This window comes from Silurus meridionalis, chromosome 9 (assembly GCF_014805685.1).
Source record: "Silurus meridionalis isolate SWU-2019-XX chromosome 9, ASM1480568v1, whole genome shotgun sequence".
Classification (NCBI taxonomy): Eukaryota; Metazoa; Chordata; class Actinopteri; order Siluriformes; family Siluridae; genus Silurus; species Silurus meridionalis.
Window position 1 is genome coordinate 20,751,613 of NC_060892.1, and position 21,670 is coordinate 20,773,282.

Here is a 21,670-nt window from a genome sequence, read left to right on the forward strand (position 1 = left end):
ACAGGTGACTGTTGGCGCTAAAAGCTGTAAAATAACAGATAATCACGTTTTATGGGGCAAAGTATGGCTTTCTTGCTCAAATCTCCGCCCAGTAATCCCCGTAAAATAATCTCCGCGGTGCCTCCCTCTAATCAAGAAGACACTTTTACAGACAGGATCGTTATCCTCGCAAGGCTGAATCACACTCAGACCGTCACCTGCCCATTCATGCATGCAGCCGGTGACATTTGGCCTAGAAGTCGCAGTGTCTTGAATCTTGAATCGAGACACGCTACAAACCCTTAAATGCTTTCCCGACAATGCGTCTAGACCACAGAGTAATAATCGGGACAGGTTTTACTAAGGCACGCGAGATATTTTGAGCATCACACATTTGTTCTTATTCGGACAACTTCAAGGGTACTTATGTAGACCGAGTACCAGAGATAGCAATGCAGCACTTATAATGGAGCAGAAACCAAAAATAAGAAATGTGTTTCAGTCCCTGAACCCTAAATAAATCTAGGTTATTTGGCTTTATCTGGTACCCTTGTAGCATCACAATCTTGATAGCAACGAGACAAAACAATCCTTTGATGAAATCATTCCTTTGGCCAAAAATAATAAACAAAGACACACACTAACTGAGGACCTCAATTTCAGTTGGAATTAAATTCCGATACGTTGTATTGGCAAAATAACTGAAACGTAGCCTTTAACTTTTTTTTTTTTTTTTTTAATCTGGTGCTAAACAGTCAAAACTCAAAACAGCTTCACAAAGACCAGTGACTGGGTTCATCATACCTTATGACCCCCAAACCACAGCATTCTTAAGTTAAAAATAGAAACGTTGCCGGGCAGATAGTCTCCGTCCCCCTGTCACCCCCGTGCTGTTGCTGTGCAGGACGAAACCGTCTGAACTGCTGAAGAACATTATAATGTTAAAACAACAAACAGAACGTGTTGTTTGTCTTGAGCCTAGCTAATCAACTTGCCAACGTAAAAAAATCTAACATGAATCTGAAAATTCAAAATTTCATGATTGTGTGCTTTCAAAATTGTATACGCATTGGGTAAAAAGCAGTTGGACGATATTCCTACAGAACACTCTCAATTAAACTTCATAACGAGGGGAGGCTTTCCAAAATAAACCTGCCTGAACAGCCAAGTCTTTGTAAAGGTCAAGATCATGGGCCAGAGGTTTGGCCGAGGTGCTGGTGTTGCCTGTTTGGCAGTGGAGGGATTTATTACAGTTTTGTTCTGTCCACTGGCTGCCCCACTTGTATCAGGATGGAGACTCAAACGTCAAAAGTCGAATGAATGTTTTAAGAAAAGTCAAGGAGGCCATCGAAGTACTTAGTTATTAGTATGCACAATTTGTTACTTATGACCAAAAGTGTGTAGACCATCATATTTATAGATGATTGCTTTCAAAAAGCGGTTAAAAGTCGGAGTGGAAATAGAATCCTGCACAGAACTCTGACCTCAACCCCACTGAACACCTTTTGGATGAACTGGAACACCGTCTGCACCCCCAACAACAGAAACTGGTCCCACAGAGGCTCTTGTTGCTAAACAATAATTATTCGAAGGCTTCCAATAAGAGTGGAGTAGGGGGATACCTCTGGAATAGGATGCACAACAAGCGCATGTGGCCGTGATGGTTAAAACCTGCTCTAAGATGCTACGGTTAATAAAGAAAATGGCTGTGTTTTTGCTCATTAATATCCACTCTCTAAAGACTTTGAGGCCACTAAACCTTCCACCCTTTTTTGAAGTCATTTGGGTCACGACAGATTCCGCCTTCAATCTGCTGCCTTTGAGAAAAGTGTAAAACAGCTTCTGGTGTCAGGTTGGGGCAATGATCGATAGTCCTGCCAAGCCCTATTACTCCCCCGAGGAGAATTTCTGTCTCTGTACACAAGAACAGAGGGAAAAAACTCTGATCTTATTTACAGGGGAACAAAAGAGGGAGTGCCCCCTGGAGTCCTCCAGGCACGCAGTGTTCCGACAGAGGTCCGTGGCAAAGAAGGTCTCCAAAGAGCCATCATCTATGGGCTGTTCTAGAACAGCTGACAGGTCAGCATAGAGTAAAAAAAATAAATAAAGGGTGGCCAGGGTTTTTTTTTGGGGGCAGGTCCCCAGGAGAGCCAGAACACAGACAATGTGGCCAAAGCAGCTTGAGCTGAGCCTGTTTCTCCAACCAGCTGTCCTACCACACAGATGAAAGTGTGGAAATTCACCCCTAGAAGCTCCTTTCTTCTGCCCCTCTCCAGTGAAACACCCCCATTCATCTAAACGGATTTCGAGATGACAACATTGTGACATTTAAGACAAAGTGGTCAACAAAAGCACACAAAAATACATACTGCAAAAAAACAAACAAACAAAAAATAAATCTACAGTCCTGCTAAAGCGGAAAAGGGATGATCTACAAACAAAGTAACCTTCAAAAGACTTCAGAAGTCTATTAGAAGAACGGAGAAGCAAAGGGTCAAACAATTTACGATCTGATTGACCCAGAAGCGACCTTTCACCTCGCATTCACTGACCTGGAAGTTATTTCCTGTTTGGTGCAACCATTTTCTAACTCTATAAAGCCTTTAAAGGAGCAGAGAGAGAGAGAGAGAGAGAGAGAGAGAGAGAGAGAGAGAGCAAGAGGAAGAGAGGGATTTGATCATTAGGCAAGTACAATGGGCACAACTGTGTACTGAGATCACAGGGGGATTTTCAGAGGTCACTCTCTCAACCTCTCTTAGTGCTGACCAATTCAGATGAGAGAACAAAATGATGAACTGGTGAGACAAAAAATGAAAATATTAAAAAAACACTAGATTTCAGAACAACTTACTGAGGAATGCTTATTCTCTAAATACTGACTGATGGATGTTGCAAAGGGGAAAGTATTTTTAATTAGGCCCAATCTTTCAATAACAGCTTGCTGTTGGTAATGAATAGGTTAGCTTTTTTTTTTTGTGCAAAAAATTTACAAAAACATAGACTGTGCCAGACCTTCGGTGTCCAGCCTCGGTCAAGGTCTGTTGACTGTTTCCGTATTCCAGCTACAATCAAGTAAAGGTTACGGTGGCATTGCCTACAGTGTGAACAGGGACAAGTTTTGGCCAACGACCAGATATGCTTCAAATTATCTCTCCGGTCTCCCAGCAGAAAGTTTAGATTGAAGTCTAAACCAGAAGAAAACATTCATGTCTCCGTATCAACCATGTCCTACTCCCCATCTCTCTGGGTCTGGACAACATGCAGATAGTCCCAAAACAGAACATACAAAATCTCTAGGACCAGAAAGAGAGTGAGCTTACGGGCATCAAATAAGTGAACTATTAACGAGCAAAAAATAAAACCCCAGACTAGACATTCATTCTTTTCAGAAACAAGTTGAGAATTTCAGGAAGGCAGTAAGTTAGTTACTGGACCGAACAGAATCATGCGGAACTGATTAGAGGATATTAGTTCGGTTTGCATGAGCATATTAATCCCCAGAAGGAGATCATCTTTCAGGAATCAATGGCATGGAACCCGATCTGATCTCGCTAACAAAATGACACAAATAATGAAAAGATTACACTCAATTTTTTTTTTTAATACCTATAATCAAAATGATTAGAACGTTTCGCTACTCTAATCATTGTAATACCTTGGCATATAAATCCAATAATTCCAAAGAGCCCTCAACTGCTTGTTCTGATTGGATAACAAGCTCTTTACTGAATGATTAAATGAAAAAGTGCAAAAAAGAAAGAAATAAGTGGTGGATCAGTGGCAGGTCATGAGACTTCCAGCTCTGACTGGAGGCTGGCCAGAGAGAGTCGGCTTTTGTTATCACTACTGAGATGTTTTTTCAATCGTGCATGAGAGAGACGTCGAGCCCACGGGACTCTGAAAGAATTCAGTGTGCAGAAGCCAGAGGGTTTGTTTGATCTTTAGCTCTTCTCTCAGAAGCCATGTGATGGCTGACACGAGGCCGTTATCTGCTCACTCTCCCTTGGCTACAACTGTAAAAGTCATAGGGATGTTAATAAGACCTGCAAGACCCTCCCAAATGAACACTTGAGGAAACCTTCAGTAACCCTCAACCTACACTGACTTGGAGTGGCACAGGATTTTAGTGTTTTAAAAGGTCTTGTAGTTCTCACCCAGAGTTATATATATATATATATATATATATAACTGCAGTTCCAGAATAAACTAAACACCCATGAGTATAGATTCTGCAATCTGGTTTACTTTGAACAAAAGCATTCAGTAAAGCTTGTGATGAATAGTCACGCCGAAAAAAATCCTCCCGCATGATCGTTGCAATAAAAAATCAAAATAAAGAATGCGTTAGGTTTTTAGAAACGTGCAGAAATAAAGCATTTCAGCCCGACGGTTTTAGTTCCCTTGTAATCCGTTTCTTTTAGAGTCATTACAGCGTGATTAGACGCGTCCCTAAATAGATACCCTGCTGTGTTTCCGAGGATCGTTTTCTAGTGGGAAGCGGCGCTGGTGCTATGAATAGATAAAACGCTTTATGGAACAGGAGGTGTCGGGGCGACAGGGTGACAGGCGAGTCAGGACGCTGCGGTGAGCGACGATACGCTTTAATACCTGCTATCCCAATCATTCTGTGCTTCGCAGCATTTGTGGTGTCCAAGCTCAGAGCTCCTGTTGCCCAGCATGCGGCGAACCATGAGCACACGGAATCGCGCATGTGTGTGTGTGTGTGCGCGCGTGTGACACTTGTCCCTGTCCCAGAACAACAGGCATTCATTACAAGCCCAAAAAGTAAACATTTGTACAATTGAAAAGCAATTGCTCTGTGTGTAGCTAGGAATAGAACACGCTAAGGGAGGTGGACGAATTAAAATAGTCAGGCGTAGCAGTCACCTTGAAGAAAGGATTATGTTTTTCCTTTTATGCAAAGATACAGAATGCTAGCACAACACACACAAACACACACATCTCTCGGTTAGACAGAAGCTGGACTTAATAGATCGATCCTTCAGTATTGATCTTAACTGTACAGTCACTGCTGTATTGCACTGGTTTATTGGATTGGATGAGCTCACTGGGTCATAGTTAATCCTGACAGTATTACTATGTATTCATATTTTCCTCAGTTTTACAGCCTTCCACACAGAAAAAGTTATAATACGCAGAACACGTATGAATTTTGATATACAGGTTTTTTTTCCCCTGATTTTAGGTATTTAGACCAAGAAGTGGAAATCCTTCAAGTGTGCTTTCCAGTTCCATGTTTTCGTTCCCTAATCAATAAGGTGAAATGGACACGGGTTTGTAATGAAGTGCTATAAGTGCAATGAAGTGCTATATAAGTATAACTTGCCGTCTCGGGATCACAGCGTTAGTGTGCAGAAAGTAAAAACGCATTGTGTCATGTGATAACAATAATACTAATGTCTCCATGTCAAAAAGGCACGCAAAGAGAAACAAGATCTGGGCTCTGAACACGAGTGCGTCAAGTTTCCAACTGTGTGTGATGAGTTTACAGAAGGTAAAACTCAATGTCAGTAGGAGTTATGGAATGGAAGGGCATGTGGAATCAGGCCAAGGGGAAATATCTGACCACGGGCGCCAGTGAAGGAACAGAGCCAGGCACCTGTTACTTACACACAGACACACACACACACGAAGATCTTAAAGAAAGTCATACAGAGTGATGAAAATGCATACTCACACACAACCACGTTTTAATACATTGTGAGGACCAGCTGTAAAATCCTTACATTGTGGGGACCCCATCTTTCCAAAAGTCTTACAGATTCAAAACTACATTACGGAAGCAAAAAATTCATAATTGTACTACAAATCACACACACAGACACATTGAAGACCCTGGCAGCTGTCATAGTGATTCTTGTGGTTTTTGTGACGTGTGTGTGTGTCTATGTGTGTGTGTGTGTGTGTGTGTGTGTGCTTGTGAAAACACATTCATTTCGTTCCACCTAAATCCCCCGACTCACTTTCAAACTAGCAATTAAAATCGCCTGGCGCGTTAAAAGGTCCACACACCGGTTGTCAATCACTGCATGGGTGTGACTTAAACATGGCTGCGGCGTATAACAAATACACATGTTCAATTGTCCAACATCGAAGACATGATTAAAAAAAATGTGAATTTGAAACAGCTTCTGGGCATGTAAGTAAAAATCTTGTTAGGATTTTAAACAGATAAAGAGCTAACAATTCTTTGAAGAAGAAAGAAAGAAAAAAAAAAAAAAAAAAACCATCATAGGAGAGTCTTTGATTCCCTTCTCTGAATGCGTCCTAATAAATGTGGAGTAAACAACAAAGGAGGCTGGACCTACACGTCTGGCTTGGCCCGTCTCAGAATGACCGCGTGTGATTGCGTGTGCGCTCCTTCTAATTTAATGCCTCAGACAGAGTGGCTCATGCATGCGCGAGTCTTTGTTATATTTGTGGGTGCTGGTCACCCTGTGACCCCTAATCCCAGGAGCCAGACTTGGCCTAATGAGGAAGCAGGCAGCTGGCATGCAATTCGGCTTATTACTGAAATCGCACACGCTCGCTCCTCGGCCGCGACACTTAACTGCAGCAGCACTCCAATAGAGGTGTGAGGGAGCGAGGGAGGAAGTGATAAAAAGCACACAAAAGCCAGGCCTACTGCCTCCTCCTCCCCCCACCCCACACACAGGCATACGCACAACAAATCCCAAAACGCCCACCATCGATCAACCTCTCATACCCGCCAAGCTTATTCCGCTAATCAGTTACACACCACAGCATGGCATTTACGAACAAGATCTTCAGAGCTTCAGAGCACGCTCGCTACACACATACGAACACGTACAACATGGTGATTCAATCAGATCGTAAATAACCATCACTACGTTCAGCTCAGGTTACTTTGGAGCAGCTCTTCATCTCACTTTAACACATTGCTGGACTTGTAGAGGACTTGGTCTTTTTGGTTGGTCCTTGTAGCTCAGGCTGATGTACTGATCTCAGTGAGGTTCACTGCAGGACTACTAGCGAGGCCACTCCACATCACAACGTGCCTACACCACTACACTACTATCACCATGTTTCATTTTCTACTTATTGTGTAATGCTAACCAGATTACAAAAAAAAAAAAAAACCCTTTACTTTTTGACACAGTAGTCCTCAGAACGTCAAGGTGTTTTATGGCAAATGTGAGGCAAAGCTTAACGTGAGCATATGAGGACACATTCTTAGCGGTCCAACCCAAATCCCCCGACTCGCTTTAAAACCAGCAATCAAATCGCCTGACACTTTAACTCCACACACCAGCTGTCAATTACGGCATGGTTGTGACTTAAACATGGCCAGGGTGTAGGACAAATATACTGTACATGTTCAATTGCCAACGACAAAGATAGTCAGCTTCTGCGCAACATCTACCAAAAGCAGCTTTTATGCATGTAACTAGAAAGCCTGTTAAAATTAAGTAGATAAATAGCTAACAATTCTTTAAAAAAAATCATAGGACATTCTCCAAAAGTCCAGGTTGCTTCTACTAGACTTCTACTACGTTCAGAGGTGGACTTGCGCGAGTCAAGGTGAGTCAACTCGGTATGCGCATACCTCAACACTACCACCACCATGTTTCATTATCCTTATTGTGGAATGTTAACAAATAAAAAATAAAAACGGTCTTCCGAAAAACGTTTGTGACTCCGCAATCCTCAGAAAGTCAAGGTGTTTAGCAACTATTGTGAGGCAGAATTTGATGCTTCTCGTGTCTTCCACCCCCCCACCCCCGTTCAGCATTTCTGTCTCTTTCTAATGACAGAGAATCATGAATGAAGACCTTATCTTAGGCAAGCGATGCTCCTCTTAGATGTTCTTCTGGGCTCTGTTGTGGCTTCGTGGATGAGTCGTTGATGCGCTGTTTGGAGGAATGTCGGTAGACCAGCGACTTCTGGGAAGTTCTGTGGTTCGGTGGAGTGCCGGAGCCTTAGAAGTGGCTTTCTAACCCGTTCCAGGATGATTTATTCGCTTAACTCTCTCATCTTTTCTGGAATGTCTTTTCGAGCTGCTTGTTGAGATCTTCCAGATCTCGATTAAAATTTCTCGGTCACAGTGTCTGCTGTTAAAAATGCTATACGTATGCTATAAAACTTAATAGGACCGAACCATCAGAACCCATCCGATGCCACATCTGAAACAGCACTTGGTTTTAATGCGCTAAGCAAACGCCACATTAGCTCACAAGCTCGCCACAAGTAAGATGTGCTAATCTATTTTTATTGTTATTTTGGAAGGGAATTCGGAGTGAGGACAAGCCCATGCATGCAAGCACTGTTTAATGAAGGGGACGAAGGCTGCCTCAGTTCCCGAAATGCCTACAAAAGCGTCCTCCTTTCAAACAGGCCATTATCCACACACACACACACACACACACACACACACACACACACACACACACACACACACACCAAACCACACTCGACCCTGGACCAACAAAGATATGCACGCCTATTCTGTGTGTTTGTGTCGGGAAGCAGAGGAGGACGCCGGCGAGATTTACAGCGTCCTCTTTACAGTGTCGTCAGATTGATTGTGGACACGTCGAGTGACCAAGTGTCCCTTAGGGCATTCGAGCTAGACACACTCCATCCCACACAAAGGCAAAGAGTCAAGGAGCTTTCCAAGAGCTTGAAGAGTCATTAACCGACCAGGGAACAGCAGTACTGAACAATATCAGGAGGCATATAATGAAGTGTGTTTACTAAGGATGAAGCGATACACAAATTGATCAACTAATCAACGCTGATGGGTAATGTTGTTTTTAATTCCGCGTTCAACTTGGAATTCCCAACGTTCAGGCTGGAAAAGCTAAATAAATGTCCGCTTAACTTGGAATTTTTGATGGACCCGAGGGTCTTCAGAATTTTACAAACCTGTTCACATTATATGCCACACATTATTTTGCCAGTGCGGGTCATCAATTTAGTCACGTTTCCCAGTTTTGTACAGTAACAGGGTAATGTCAAGCTTTTTGGTTTACCAGATACCACACTGGCTCCTTTACGGAGTACACGTACAAAATGATTTGGAAATAATCAGAAATTATCCCAGTGTTTTCAGGTCCAATCGGTGCTGGTTGGACCGGGTAATGAACAGATTTTTACTCTGCATGTGAACACATTAACCAAATCAGAGAAGGTTCTCCCAAGCGCAAGAGTAAATAATGTCGGAATAAAAAAATAAACAGGACGCACAGTAGTTCTGACTGTTTGAGGAAAAAGAGCATCTTTATCATCTCTGAACGTATTTTTAAAAAGCTGATTAAGAGGGACTCATTAGTAACATATGATCCAGTCTCATTATAATTATTTTGGGTTTGTTACTGAAATAAACAAGAAGAAGGGAAAGCAAAAGTGAGCCAGAGAGGGAGGTTAAAAGGCATTATTGGGACACTCATACGGTATGGCCGAACCAAAAGGCTGGACTTGTTTTGACACTTTTTACCCACTGGCACCCTTCAAAGGAGGCGGCGCGAAACAGTGTACTCAAGTTCTCCAACTTCATTACCAAACCGTTTTAAAACACAAGCCTGGCATCTGAAGGGCCTATTGGAACCTTGAATTGCTTTCTTAATGGAGCTTGTTGCTGGGGCCCCATGGTTGGTTTAGTGTATGAATGTGTGTGTGTGTGTGTGTGTGTGTGTGTGTGTGTGTGTGTGTGTGTGTGTGTGTGTAGGCAGTGGGAGCGGTGGAATGTGCAACGTGATGTGGAATAGCGAGAGACGGATTTCCAGGCCAAGGCCAAAGCAATCCTTTGACAGAGCGAAAGAGAGAGGAAGAGAAAGAGAGTGGGATGAGAGTCAATTGAAAACAATGAGGGCAGTAAATATAAATGCCTTACACTCATTATATAGCATCCAAGCAACAGGAGTCGTTTGCTAACGAATGCTGACGCAAGTTCCGATACGCCTAAGCGCAGATTGGTCAGAGATCCTTCATTTTACGATACATAACATATATATTTGTACGTTTTCTTCAACTTTGTGGCCCGGCAAACAAATGTGCAGCGAGTCTACAAAGCCTCTGAGCATCATGGGCAAAACCTACACATTGTGTGGGTCCTTCAGGATTAATCTGAATATACAGGTGTCAAATATGAGCCAAAGCATCTCCACTTTCACAACAAACATTTCCCCGTTGTGGTAAACTCCGTAATTGGGTCCATGAGGTGGCTTTTTTTATTTTCATTTCTTTTAAAAGTTTGTAACTTAAAATGTTACCACATGACCCCTTTTACCCATTGGGCAACACTTTGGCACGCGTGCGCTTATTCGTTTCACACAAATCTGGGGCGTGTGAAGTGCGAGCAAAACGGCTGGTGCCATACTGAGCTACTGATATCGAGTTGCTTGCAATGTACTGTTGCAGTTCTACTAAACTACAACAAATATATATATATATATATTTTTTTTTAGATTTTGCGCTGATTTTGCACAGTAAAATACAGGTATTTAATAGAGGAAATCCAATACATCCCGTACGATCCAGGATTACCCAGGATCCATTGTAAATCCATGTACTGTTTAAATGTGCCTCTTTAAATCGTGTTTGTTTGCGACTCTTGGTATAGAGAGTTAAATTTGATGCTTTAATGCAGGTTTACCCAAATCCTTTTCAGGTCAAAATTCCATGCTTTTGTTTGTTTTTGTTTTTTGTCTTTCGGTTTAATGCCAAAAGTCCAGTTAGGGATCGAATGAGCATTCACTGGTGATGCAAGACCATGTTATACCCTATGAGCTACTGGCACTGTGTATCGCTCGAACAAAGTCTTGCCACACCGACACGTCTTCACCAATGTACCGGAAGTACCTTTTACATCATGTAGCTGAAAATGAAACCGATGAATCGCATTCTACATTGCTGCCATGCACTTTGTATCCGAAGCCCTTCACGAGTATGAGAATTGGACATTCTTGCGATTTCGTGTGCAGCGATGAGCTCCGTTTCAAGGTTTTTACATCTTAAACTCCAAAAGAAATAAAGTGATTACTGGTGTTAGGAATAGGGACACCAAGCACTTACACACACACACACACACACACACACACACCTGTCGACTTCTTGTAATAAGTGCCACCGTTTGATGATGACCCCCATTTGAGGAAAGTGTGAAAAATGGCATCTTTCTCTCTCTCTCTCTCTCTCTCTCTCTCTCTCACACACACACACACACACACACACACACACACACACACACACACACACACACACACCTATTTTGCTCGAAAGTTTGCACCCTCTGGATCATTTATTCTTTATTTAGTTGCTTAACTTCTGAGGTGTGAATACTTCAAAGCTGCTCGAATCCGGGAGGATTTTCCCAAAGATTCATGCGTAAAGACCTTTTAGAATCCGCCAAAGTGAAAATCACACACCTGAGTCTTTTGAGTTTAGTTAGAAACTCGAAAGGTTAAAACCCTTTCCTTAAGCGTGACGTCTACGTCACTGGAAAGTCGATCCGATTTCCATGAGCTTACAGCCTCCGTTTTATCGTATGGAACATTTGAGCCATCTGAGATTTCTTGTAGCTGTAGGATATCTTGTAGGTTTCCGGAATTCGCTCGTTTTTGAATTAGCGCATCAAAAGGAAGTCATTTCTCCAGTCATTCAGTCATAGTTAGCTGCTAAACCTGCTTTACAAGAACACACACACATATCAATAGAATATCACAAGTGCTTCGAGACATGAGTTCTACGCACTAAAGCAACAAAATAAACACTAGACACCTGGTGACATACATCCCCAGCCGACACTCTTACTCTTACACACACCTGTTTTTTTTTTTTTTTTTGCTTTTTAATTGGAGCCAAACGTCTATTCAGCATGTAGGCACCGAAATCACACTAATCTAATTTAGCAGACAGTAACGAACAGGAACAACCCAGAATAACAGCCGTGGCATTAACAGAAGCAGTACCATCACACATTGTGTGTGATTGAGTCGAACAAGACGCTGAAATCAGAACAAACCTGCTGCATTCCATCAATCCGGAACGGACCGGTGGAAAGAAACGCTCGAATGAGAAAGATGCAGCAGCATCTGATAAATCGGGTTTCTCTGCGCTGAAGCCTTCGGGGTTCCTGAACCACTAAACATTTGCCTATATGCCAGAAAATAGTGTGACGGCATGTGAGTGGCACGTGAGCGACATCGCACGCGGAAGAAAGATCTCAGAGCAAGTGTCTTGAATATATGTCTCATGGACAGGATTTGGGATTTAACCCACTCGTTCTCCCGTCGAAACCTGAGACATGGACCCCTGAGGCGTGTAGCGTAAGGATGATCGAGGCAACCTGGACGACGTGAAACCTGCCCCACGATAAACAATTCGTTTACTTGTTTCGCAGACCCCGAGACCCCGTTTCACACGCACCGTGAACGTATCAGACGGCCGCAAGATAAGCCAGTGCTGCTTTTGTCATGGTAAGATCAGCTGTCACAAACAATCACACACACACACACACACGCACACACACACACAGTTCATCTGTCTGTTCCAAAGTATTCAGACAATGAAGTGCTCTGATCTCTGCTCTGATCAAAAACATTAACAAATGATGATCTTTGCCATAAAGTTCATCCATTATGTAAACACTATTCTGGCTCAATGGATTTTTCTGACACCGACTCGGACGAAAAGTTACGTAGGTTCCTTCACCTTCTCCCTACGATCCCCACCATCTAATTAAAGACATCCAGCGCTCAAAGACTCCGCAAAAAGTTTCGCACAAAACCCGGCGTCCTTTTGTTTTGTTTAGATTCTTTCAGAACAAATCGCTCGCCATGTCGTCCGATCAGTAGAAGAGATTAGAAGATGGCATGAGGAACATCTTAAGAAATCTTTTCTGTTCAAACATCTAACATCTTAAAGATTAAATATTTCTGATAAAAAAGATTTCTCTTGAAATATATAACGATGTCGTTTTAATAAACAACAAAAACATTTTTTTTTCCAGTTTAAATGGCAGACTGTTTAAATGTCAATGTTATGAATGAAGTCAAAAGATAGAATAAGTCAGTTTGTAAACAACTTCAGGGGGTTCATTTTGTTTGTCTGTTTGTTTACTGACTGACTTGCGTCTTCAAAAAGCTGCGATTTGTTTTGGGTTTTTTTGTTTGTTTGTTTTTCGGTCCCACTTGCTGTAACCTGGTGGAAGGAGGTTGGAGGCAGTGGAAGAAATGAGATGATGCTTTGGGAAAAAGCATCACACTGACTGAGATTTCTTGCAAAACACACTTTCTCCAGCTTCGTCCCGTCTCCATAGAAAGTCAGAGGGAGACGTGAAGGCCGTGCAGCATGCAGTGTTGCTCCTGCAGAGCTGTCTGAAATGTCAGCAAACCTGTTGAGACACCAGGAAGCTCCAACTGGATGGAGATCTCAGGGTTTGAGGAGAGCAGCTCTCTATCTCTGTATCTTTCCTTTCAACTCCATCGTTTGTGGACGCTTTTGCAAACAACACTGCAGGCACTTTATCTACAGAATGGTGCTCATAAAAATAATAATAACAATAAGCATCATTACTAAGAATAATACTAATAATAAGAGGAAAATAAAACCACTTACACTCAATGCAAAGCCACAAAGTTAGGAGAAGCCAAGGCAGGAGGAGTGCAAGCTTCATGGTAAGCAACGCTCCACTACCACACACTGTGTTCCCCGCGGGTTCTGCAGCTCAGAAAGTTATTCTACAAACATAAACGGGTAAGAAACGTGTAAATCCTCTAAACGGGACAGGAACCGGACGCTGAAGTCATGTCGAAGCGCGGTGCTGTGGGTTTCAAACCTCCCCAGGACAGAGTTTGGGGAACAGCGCTGCTCTGGAGTTCAGCTCAACTGAAGGGAGACTGAAAAGTGCAGCAGCAGCTGCAGTCCGAGCGCCGGGCTGTACCAAGTGCCTCACAGACGGTGGGGGAGTCCTTTTCAAGAGAGATTATAACACAGTGTTTACCAGACGACGGATTGCGTAATCCAGGGCACGGCAGTAAAATAAACATAAAACCAAACTCAGTTACAACCAAATGCCTACCGAGAGGTATTTAAAAATAAAATACACAATCAAATTACACACCAAAGTAGTACCTACATATTGTAACTTTGGTAACATCCGTTGCGATACTCAAAATCCACTATAATAATAATAATAATAATAATAATAATAATTATAACAATAATAATAATAATAATAATAATTAAAAATAACAATGAAATTCATTTTTATTTGTATAACGCAAAAAACAACGGACATTATCTCAAATCAGCTTTACAGAAAGAAAAAAGTTATAAAGATTTTAATTTATCAATTTAGTGCTTATCTTTTTTTTTTTTTTTTTTCATTTTTTTTCATTATAAGTTTATCCCTAAAGAGCGAGCCAGTGGTGACTGTGACAAAACAAACTTTCTGTAATGGAATGAGGAAGAAACCATCAGAGGAACCAGACTCAAAGAACCCGTTCTCATCTGGTTGGCACCGAATGTCCATTCATTATACTGTATTTCCATCATTGTTGAGGTGTAGGTCAGTGAAAGATGCTCAAATGCAAAACTGTTCATGTAAACTGTGGTCCTGAGCCACTGTAGCAGACTGTTGATATTAATTTGGATATTGGGTCCAAATCCATCCTCAAAGTTCTTTTGCTGCTCAGTAACTTCAGGATCTTTAGGCTGTTCATTTGTAATCATCCTGAGCTGCACATTGGTCACTCATAAGGAAGAGTAGTCCAACCAAGGAATGGTGTTGGGATGAATCAAGGAGGTCAGAAGAGAAGGGGACAGGAACGCTGGTCACTGGTACCTTAGAAGCATGTTTAAATTGACGGAGAAAAAGAAAGAGAAAGAGAGAGAGAAAGAGAAAAAGAGAGAAGGAAAGTAAAGGGGTATTAGGGAGAGAGAACAAAAAATTGTTAAGTATCTTTATTGTTACGAGCAACAACAACAACAACAACAATAATAATAATAATAATAATAATAATAATTATTATTATTATTATTATTATTATAATTATTATTATTTTATTTAAAAAAATCTTTTTTATAAAAATAATTTTTACATGCATTTTTATCAGCAAATACAATGTCAAAAGTGTGGCAAAATAATATTTTATGGTAACTGTTTAATAGTTGTTTGAGTCCAAAAACTGTTCTTGAAAATATTAAATCTAAAAACACTTTTCCCAACACAGGGTTGAATATAACACCTTCATTTAGGTCCACTGTCTCCAAATAACCCACTAGAATGTTCCTGTGAAACAGAAAACATAAAAAAAATTGCTGCTGAGTAAACGTGCATCTGCTGAACATATGGTCATTCTGAGTTGTGGCGTCACAGTAGCAGATGCTGAACACAGGCATCAGGTTTCCCCACTCGACACGACTTCTTCCATCGCTCATCTGAGTCCAGTTTTTTTTAACTGTAGTGATACTACAAGCACTGAATCAACTGCTGTACATCCTCTAAGGTATCATGATTGAGATGCAGTCTCATTATGGTAGAGTTTTGTCATGGATCTGGCAGCTGGATCTGGATGAGTTCATCGCCTGTCCATGTGTGTGTGTGTGTGTGTGTGTGTGTGTGTGTGTGTGTGTGTGTGTGTGTGCCAGATGAAAATGGAAACCTGGCACTGGGCCACTGCTCATTTGTTATCAGAGTTAAATGCACAAGCAATTAAAGTTAGAAATATTACACATCAAATAGATTTAACTGTGCAACCGAAATACTATAATGTAATATACACTGGCAGAAATAAACCCTTGCTCCATGTGTCCTTTATCTCACTTTACTGCTTTTATTTTTATGATATATTTGCTTTATAGTATATGATTTTATTAATTTTTATGTCCCTCACCTGTAACATTTTATGACACTTTGATATTTTATGAGACATTGTCTGTGGGTTTTTTTTTTCTCGGTGTTCCTGCTTTGGACAGTTAGCTGATATAAAAATAGATTTAATTATATTCTTATTTATACAAAAATCAATGTCAAAGACATCGCTAAACTTTTACCTAAGCTAAAAGCTCTACAGGGACTGGTGGCCAGCATGGACATTCCAATATGCAAAAATCTGTATCGGAAACAGACTTATGTAAGCAGAAATAATGGCTAATCAGTAGACCAGAATGGGAGATAAAAGATCTGCAAAGAAACAAACACTGAATTGTTACACACTAAGCAGACAATAATCAGAAAACTAATCAAAAGAGGCAAATAATTCAATTCGAATCAATTCAGTTTAATAGGAATAGTGTTTTTAACAGTTGGTAAACATTGTCCAAAAGCATCTTTGAAGAGATAAGAACTTGATAAAATATGACTATATGTTAGTGCCTATAGGTTTAGTGCTTAAGCTTAACCCTTATAAGTTTGTCCCTTATGAGCTGGTTGCAACAGTGCCAAGAAAAACTCCCTGAGATGGCATGAGCAACAAACCTTGAGAGGTACCAGACTCAAAGGGGAACCCATCTTCATCTGGGTGGCACCAAATATACAATTATTACAGTTCCATCATAGTTATGGTGTACTGGGCAGTGATGGACCATTAAATTGTGGTCCTTTTCCATTGTAGCAGAGTGTTCATTTTAATTCCATATCAAATCCATCCTTATAGATCTTGTGTTGCTCAGTAACTATATGGAGCTTTATTAATGTTCATGTGTAACTATGTGAAGCGAGACTTGCCAAAGCAACAGAGAGAGACGGAGTATCAATATGGCAATCATATATTGATATGTATAACACACACACACACACACACACACACACACACACACACACACACACACACACGCACGCACAGGTGACAGAACTTGGTTTTGAGTGCAAATGGGAACATTAGCCCCTTGTACTTTTTACCATTTATTACATTTTGTGTATTATTTTCATGATAATGGTTTATACAGACTTTGAAACATAGATTCAATTTAGATTTTTTTTTTTTTTTTGGAAGGAACATTTGAGTTCATTTATACGACCCCTTCTACTAGTTCAGAGGATTTACGAATGCATGGGAGAGCTTGTAAGTAGAAACACAGGAACTCTATAACACAGAGATAAGAACTGTATCTCCGGAATCATCTCTCAAGAAGAACAGGAACTGAAAAGTGGACAACTAAAGACTATAGAATTTATTTCTCACTCTCAACCAGTGGTGGGTGTTGTATTTCCAGCAGTGATGGACAGTAACAAAGTAAACTGTACTTAAGTAGCTTTATCACGTGTCTGTACTTTACTGAAGTATTTCTATTTGGGGAGATTTTACTTTAAATTCACTACATTTCAAAGTCAAATCTCTTACTTTTTACTTACATTTTGAGAAATCGGTCGTTCCTTTTTATTTTTTATTCAATCACGCAGCAAGCCACCGATCAGGGTAGAGCTTGCGCTCTGTTTTAAACTTGTATTGATTGGAGGTGTCTACTTAACATGAACATACAGTTCAGTGTGAGTTAAACAGCAAGCAGAACATTTTGAGCGTAATAAATGATGGAAGAAACTCATGACTCTATTTTGCCACAACACCTTATTTGTGTTCATTTTTGGAAGTAGTTGATAGGTTTGGGCTCATGATAATTTAATAAATTTCAATTAGTGTTTGACTCATTAATATCATTCTATTAATAGATTGGTGTGCTAAAAGTAACATTAGAGTCTTTTCACATAAACTGAGTTTATAAGCAAGAGACTTGTGACACTGTTTGGGTACTTTGTCCACCACTGATTTCTGGGCCTTTAGTGGTGTCCTACCTGAATCAATTCACCTCTTAATACCGCCATTAGATACCACCGGCTATAGAAACCATCAGTATTACACAGAAATGCAGTATAACAGCGCACTTCTCTCAGGTGTCTTATACAGCAAGAATTAATGCCGTTACTAAAAAAAGAAACCCAATGAACACAATTCAGCAAGTTTCCTTTCACTGCAGCCACATCTGTACTGCCTGCATGCATCATCTCTAGCAGAGGCATCAATATTAACCTCATAAAATGATTTCACTGCATTTTCGTGCATTTTTTCATGCATTACACATTTCCTGGGGTTTACAAACGAAGGAAAAATGTGTTTTATTTTATTTTTTTATTTAAGTGGTTCATGAAAAAGCTGAACTGGTTTTAAACTGTTCTGGCTAACCTTTTCTCATGATGTCCAGCTTTCCTTCATGATGAAAAACTTGAAAATGGCTTTGTAAATATATCTGAGGCCAAATCATTTACTTCTCCTCTGTCAACCATGATGGAATGAAAAAACAGCTATGAAATCCACATGAATATATTTGTGCTTGTGCAGTTCGATACAGATGCACTTTGTGAGTTCTGACTAGTGTGCTCTGACACGATTGGACGCCTTCAAAATGGCCTCGGGGACTTCAGATCGCAATCTGATTGGTTCAAGCAGCAAGCTTCATCCTCATATATTTTACGCTACCCCGCTGTTCTTATTTCTGTAGGTGTTAGGGCAGACTACGGCAGCACATTATGTGACAACTGAAATCTGATTGGATAGAAATTCCAATGTCTACAGTCACTTTATGCAGCAACGCACCTTAGAGAAACGCTATGAAATGAAGAGAATAGACTATTGGAAATAATTTAAACAAAAATATGAAATATAACTCAATGATTCTGATAGAGTTCAGGCCAACAGGAAGGCCCTGCTGGCTCTGATGGCCTGCCACTGCTCTTTACACTCAATTATCCATGGGTGTGTAAAAAAAACAACAACAACAAAAACAGTCCTGAAACACCCTCTGAAAATGTGTTTATATGGATTGGACCCATGAGATGAGATGCACTCAGGAAAAAAAAAAACAAGTTTATTTGGTCATTAAGGCCTTTGCCCTAAGTTGTTTTAATGATCAGAGGAAATAATGCCACCAACAGTGTACAGGGAGCTTCGAGTTCCTATTAAAGCAATATTTTAGGTCCTTATTTTTATCTTCGTCTTGATCTCAGCCTCGGAAGATTCACATCAACAAACAAATTACTGCGTGGGTCTCTTTAATCTCCTTCAGGTTTTAAATAGCAACGAGAACAGGATACAGCTGGCAATTGAGAGTTCTCCAGGGAGATACAGATTTAGAACAGGAAATAAACGCCACAAAAAATATAACAATATTACAAATAATGAAGATATGAGTGAAAATGTATAGAATTAAATATTTATGAAAAATCACTGATATGTTTTCTTTCAGCTTTATCCTAACCTGTACAAGCCTTTAGATCTGTGCCAGAAGATATTTAGTTTTTCCTTCACTTTGTCACTAGTCAGATCCTGGGATGTGCCTACAGTAATCTTTCGTTTTGAATCAGAAAAAATAAAAACATTGCAGTATGGTTTTAAAACCACAAACCTTTTGATTGCGAAATGATTGTTGCGGCGAAGCAACATTCTGGCATGGAATGTGGGACATTTTGGAAACTTCTAACCACCGTAGCCTCTGAAAGCTCCATCGCTCTTGCTATTTTAAACCGGCTGCGGCGTTCAGGTTCAAAAATAAAAAGTGTTGTTCTACACAGAAGGTCAGAACAGTTCCATTGCATCACACAGGTAACAATAGCGTACCTCATCTTTCTAAATGTGAACACAAAACCAAGCAGTGCATGCAAGAAGAAATCAATCATATAAAGGGTAAATTTATTGCATTCACACTGTATTAGTGTGAATATAATACAATATAAGCTATAAAAAATGAGTGAGAATAAATGTATAGGCTGGGTCTGACACTGGAGGTGTGATTAGACATCAGATCTGACCTTAGTATCCGATCTCGCCAATGATCTAGTAGCTGAATTAACACCGATCCACACAGCTATGTGCCAAAACTCGTGGTAAGCCTCCCCAAAGGAGTGGAGGATATTTAAAGAGTAAACAACCAACTTAAGACTCCTTAAAGCCTATGGTTTTGGGTATGGAAGATGTAACTGGAGCTTGTAGTTACTAGTTTAGTATTTGGTTTATTTACACTATTAGGAATAGACTTGAAATTCCAAGAAATGGCAAGCACAAGCTTAAAAAAAATCTAATTCAAAAATCCAATTCAAACCCATTAATCCCATGGCTCTAATTCAACTAAAGCAAACGCCTAACTGCAGTCTTCTTGGCTGATTTAAAGTAAAAAAAAAAAAAAAAAATTCCCTTAATTGTTTCAAAACTCAGCTCCTCGGGTGTATGCATCGTATAATAACGTGTAATCTGCTAACCTCCACTCTGCACCAAGGCTAAAAGTGAAAACTCCTTTAACCCTGAAGGTAAAGCTCAGGTGACTCGCCAATAATCTGACACCTTTCTCTCATCAGTTTCTTTTTATACTGGGGAGTTCAAAGATGCCAGGTGTTGGAATTTTCTCTCTCTCTCTCTCTCTCTCTCTCTCTCTTTCTCTTTTTCTCTGACACACACACTTTCACATCTCAATAGTAGATGATTTAGTTATTTTACAAATTATAAATGGTGCTATTTTAATGACTGGTTGCAGATTTGCCTCCTGTGTGCTGGACGCTTGGTTATTCTAGTCCCTGTGACCAACACGTGTCCTTGCCGACACAACTTCATCCAGGAATGACTCATCTGGCCTGGCCTGCGTTTCAAAAAGCAGCGAGGCCTTAAATTATGTTTGGATGCTGAACTCATTTGGGAATGGAAGTGGACCGAGGTTATGAATCGAGCCTGAAAGAACAATGTTTTTTTTTATACTGACTGTTTCTCTTGGTTAAAGGCCTGTTATTTTTTCCAGGATGGCCCAGCAGTGGAGGTCTATGGACAAAAAAAAAATAAAAAATTGAAACAAAAATTTTCGGGTGATATTAACATGAGTTTATCTTTAGCTCTTTTTGGCTTTGCGAAAAGAGTAACCACTCGGAACGAGATTGTGCAGGCATTAAAGAAATAAAGATAGACAACATATAGATCCCGTTCTCTTTTGACATTTAACTGTATTGAGATATCGAGTGGTGGAGGAGGGAGACAGACACTCTCATAGTTAAAGCGTGCTCATCGTACATCTGAAATCACTTTGTTATTGAGTTTATTGATTTTTTTTTTACTCGATTACTGCAGAAAGGACAAGATAGATCTATGTGGAGCAAACGGGTGCTTTGTTTTCATTCACCCACCTTCAGTGTTGATCACTCTTTTGTCCCATTACATGTTTCATACAAGTACTTCTATAACAGTGTGCTATTGATTGTACACTATATATATATATATATATATATATATATATATATATATATATATATATATATATATATATATATATACATACATACAGGGAGTCCATAACTTATGATAGAGATACGTTACCCCATCGTAAGTCCAAAATATCTTAAGTAAAAGTTAAAAGTACAAGGTACTATGACTGTGACATCTAAACTAATGGCTGTTCTCTTCTTTTTCCCCTAAAAGCAGGTGACATACTTGGCCACTTGGAAGACATGCTTTTATCACTAAAATTGCTGTTTAAAACTGTTTGAAACAGAAAAAAAATACACACTGAGACAAATTTACTCTGTGGACCGCTAGCGATAGTGGGGCATCTCACAGGGCTAGAGACACGCTCATCCCAGCTACGTGTCATGCCTGTTGCATGACATTTTTAATATTTTTATAATTTTGTCGTATCACACTAGTCACCGTAAGATCGAAAAATCATAAGTTGAATC

At 40.3% G+C, this 21,670-nt stretch overlaps 1 protein-coding gene across 2 annotated transcripts in view; it reads right to left on the reverse strand.

The window, feature by feature from the left end:
• The window catches only part of lrp4 (low density lipoprotein receptor-related protein 4), an 80,907-nt gene extending 67,034 nt beyond the window's left edge, over nucleotides 1–13,873 (reverse strand). For both annotated transcript variants that reach the window (XM_046857122.1, XM_046857121.1), the window contains exon 1: nucleotides 13,579–13,873. In XM_046857122.1, coding sequence (XP_046713078.1) covers nucleotides 13,579–13,636 — 58 coding nt within the window. In that variant the 5' untranslated portion in view covers nucleotides 13,637–13,873. The remainder of the gene's footprint in view (nucleotides 1–13,578) is intronic.
• Nucleotides 13,874–21,670: the final 7,797 nt, after the last annotated feature.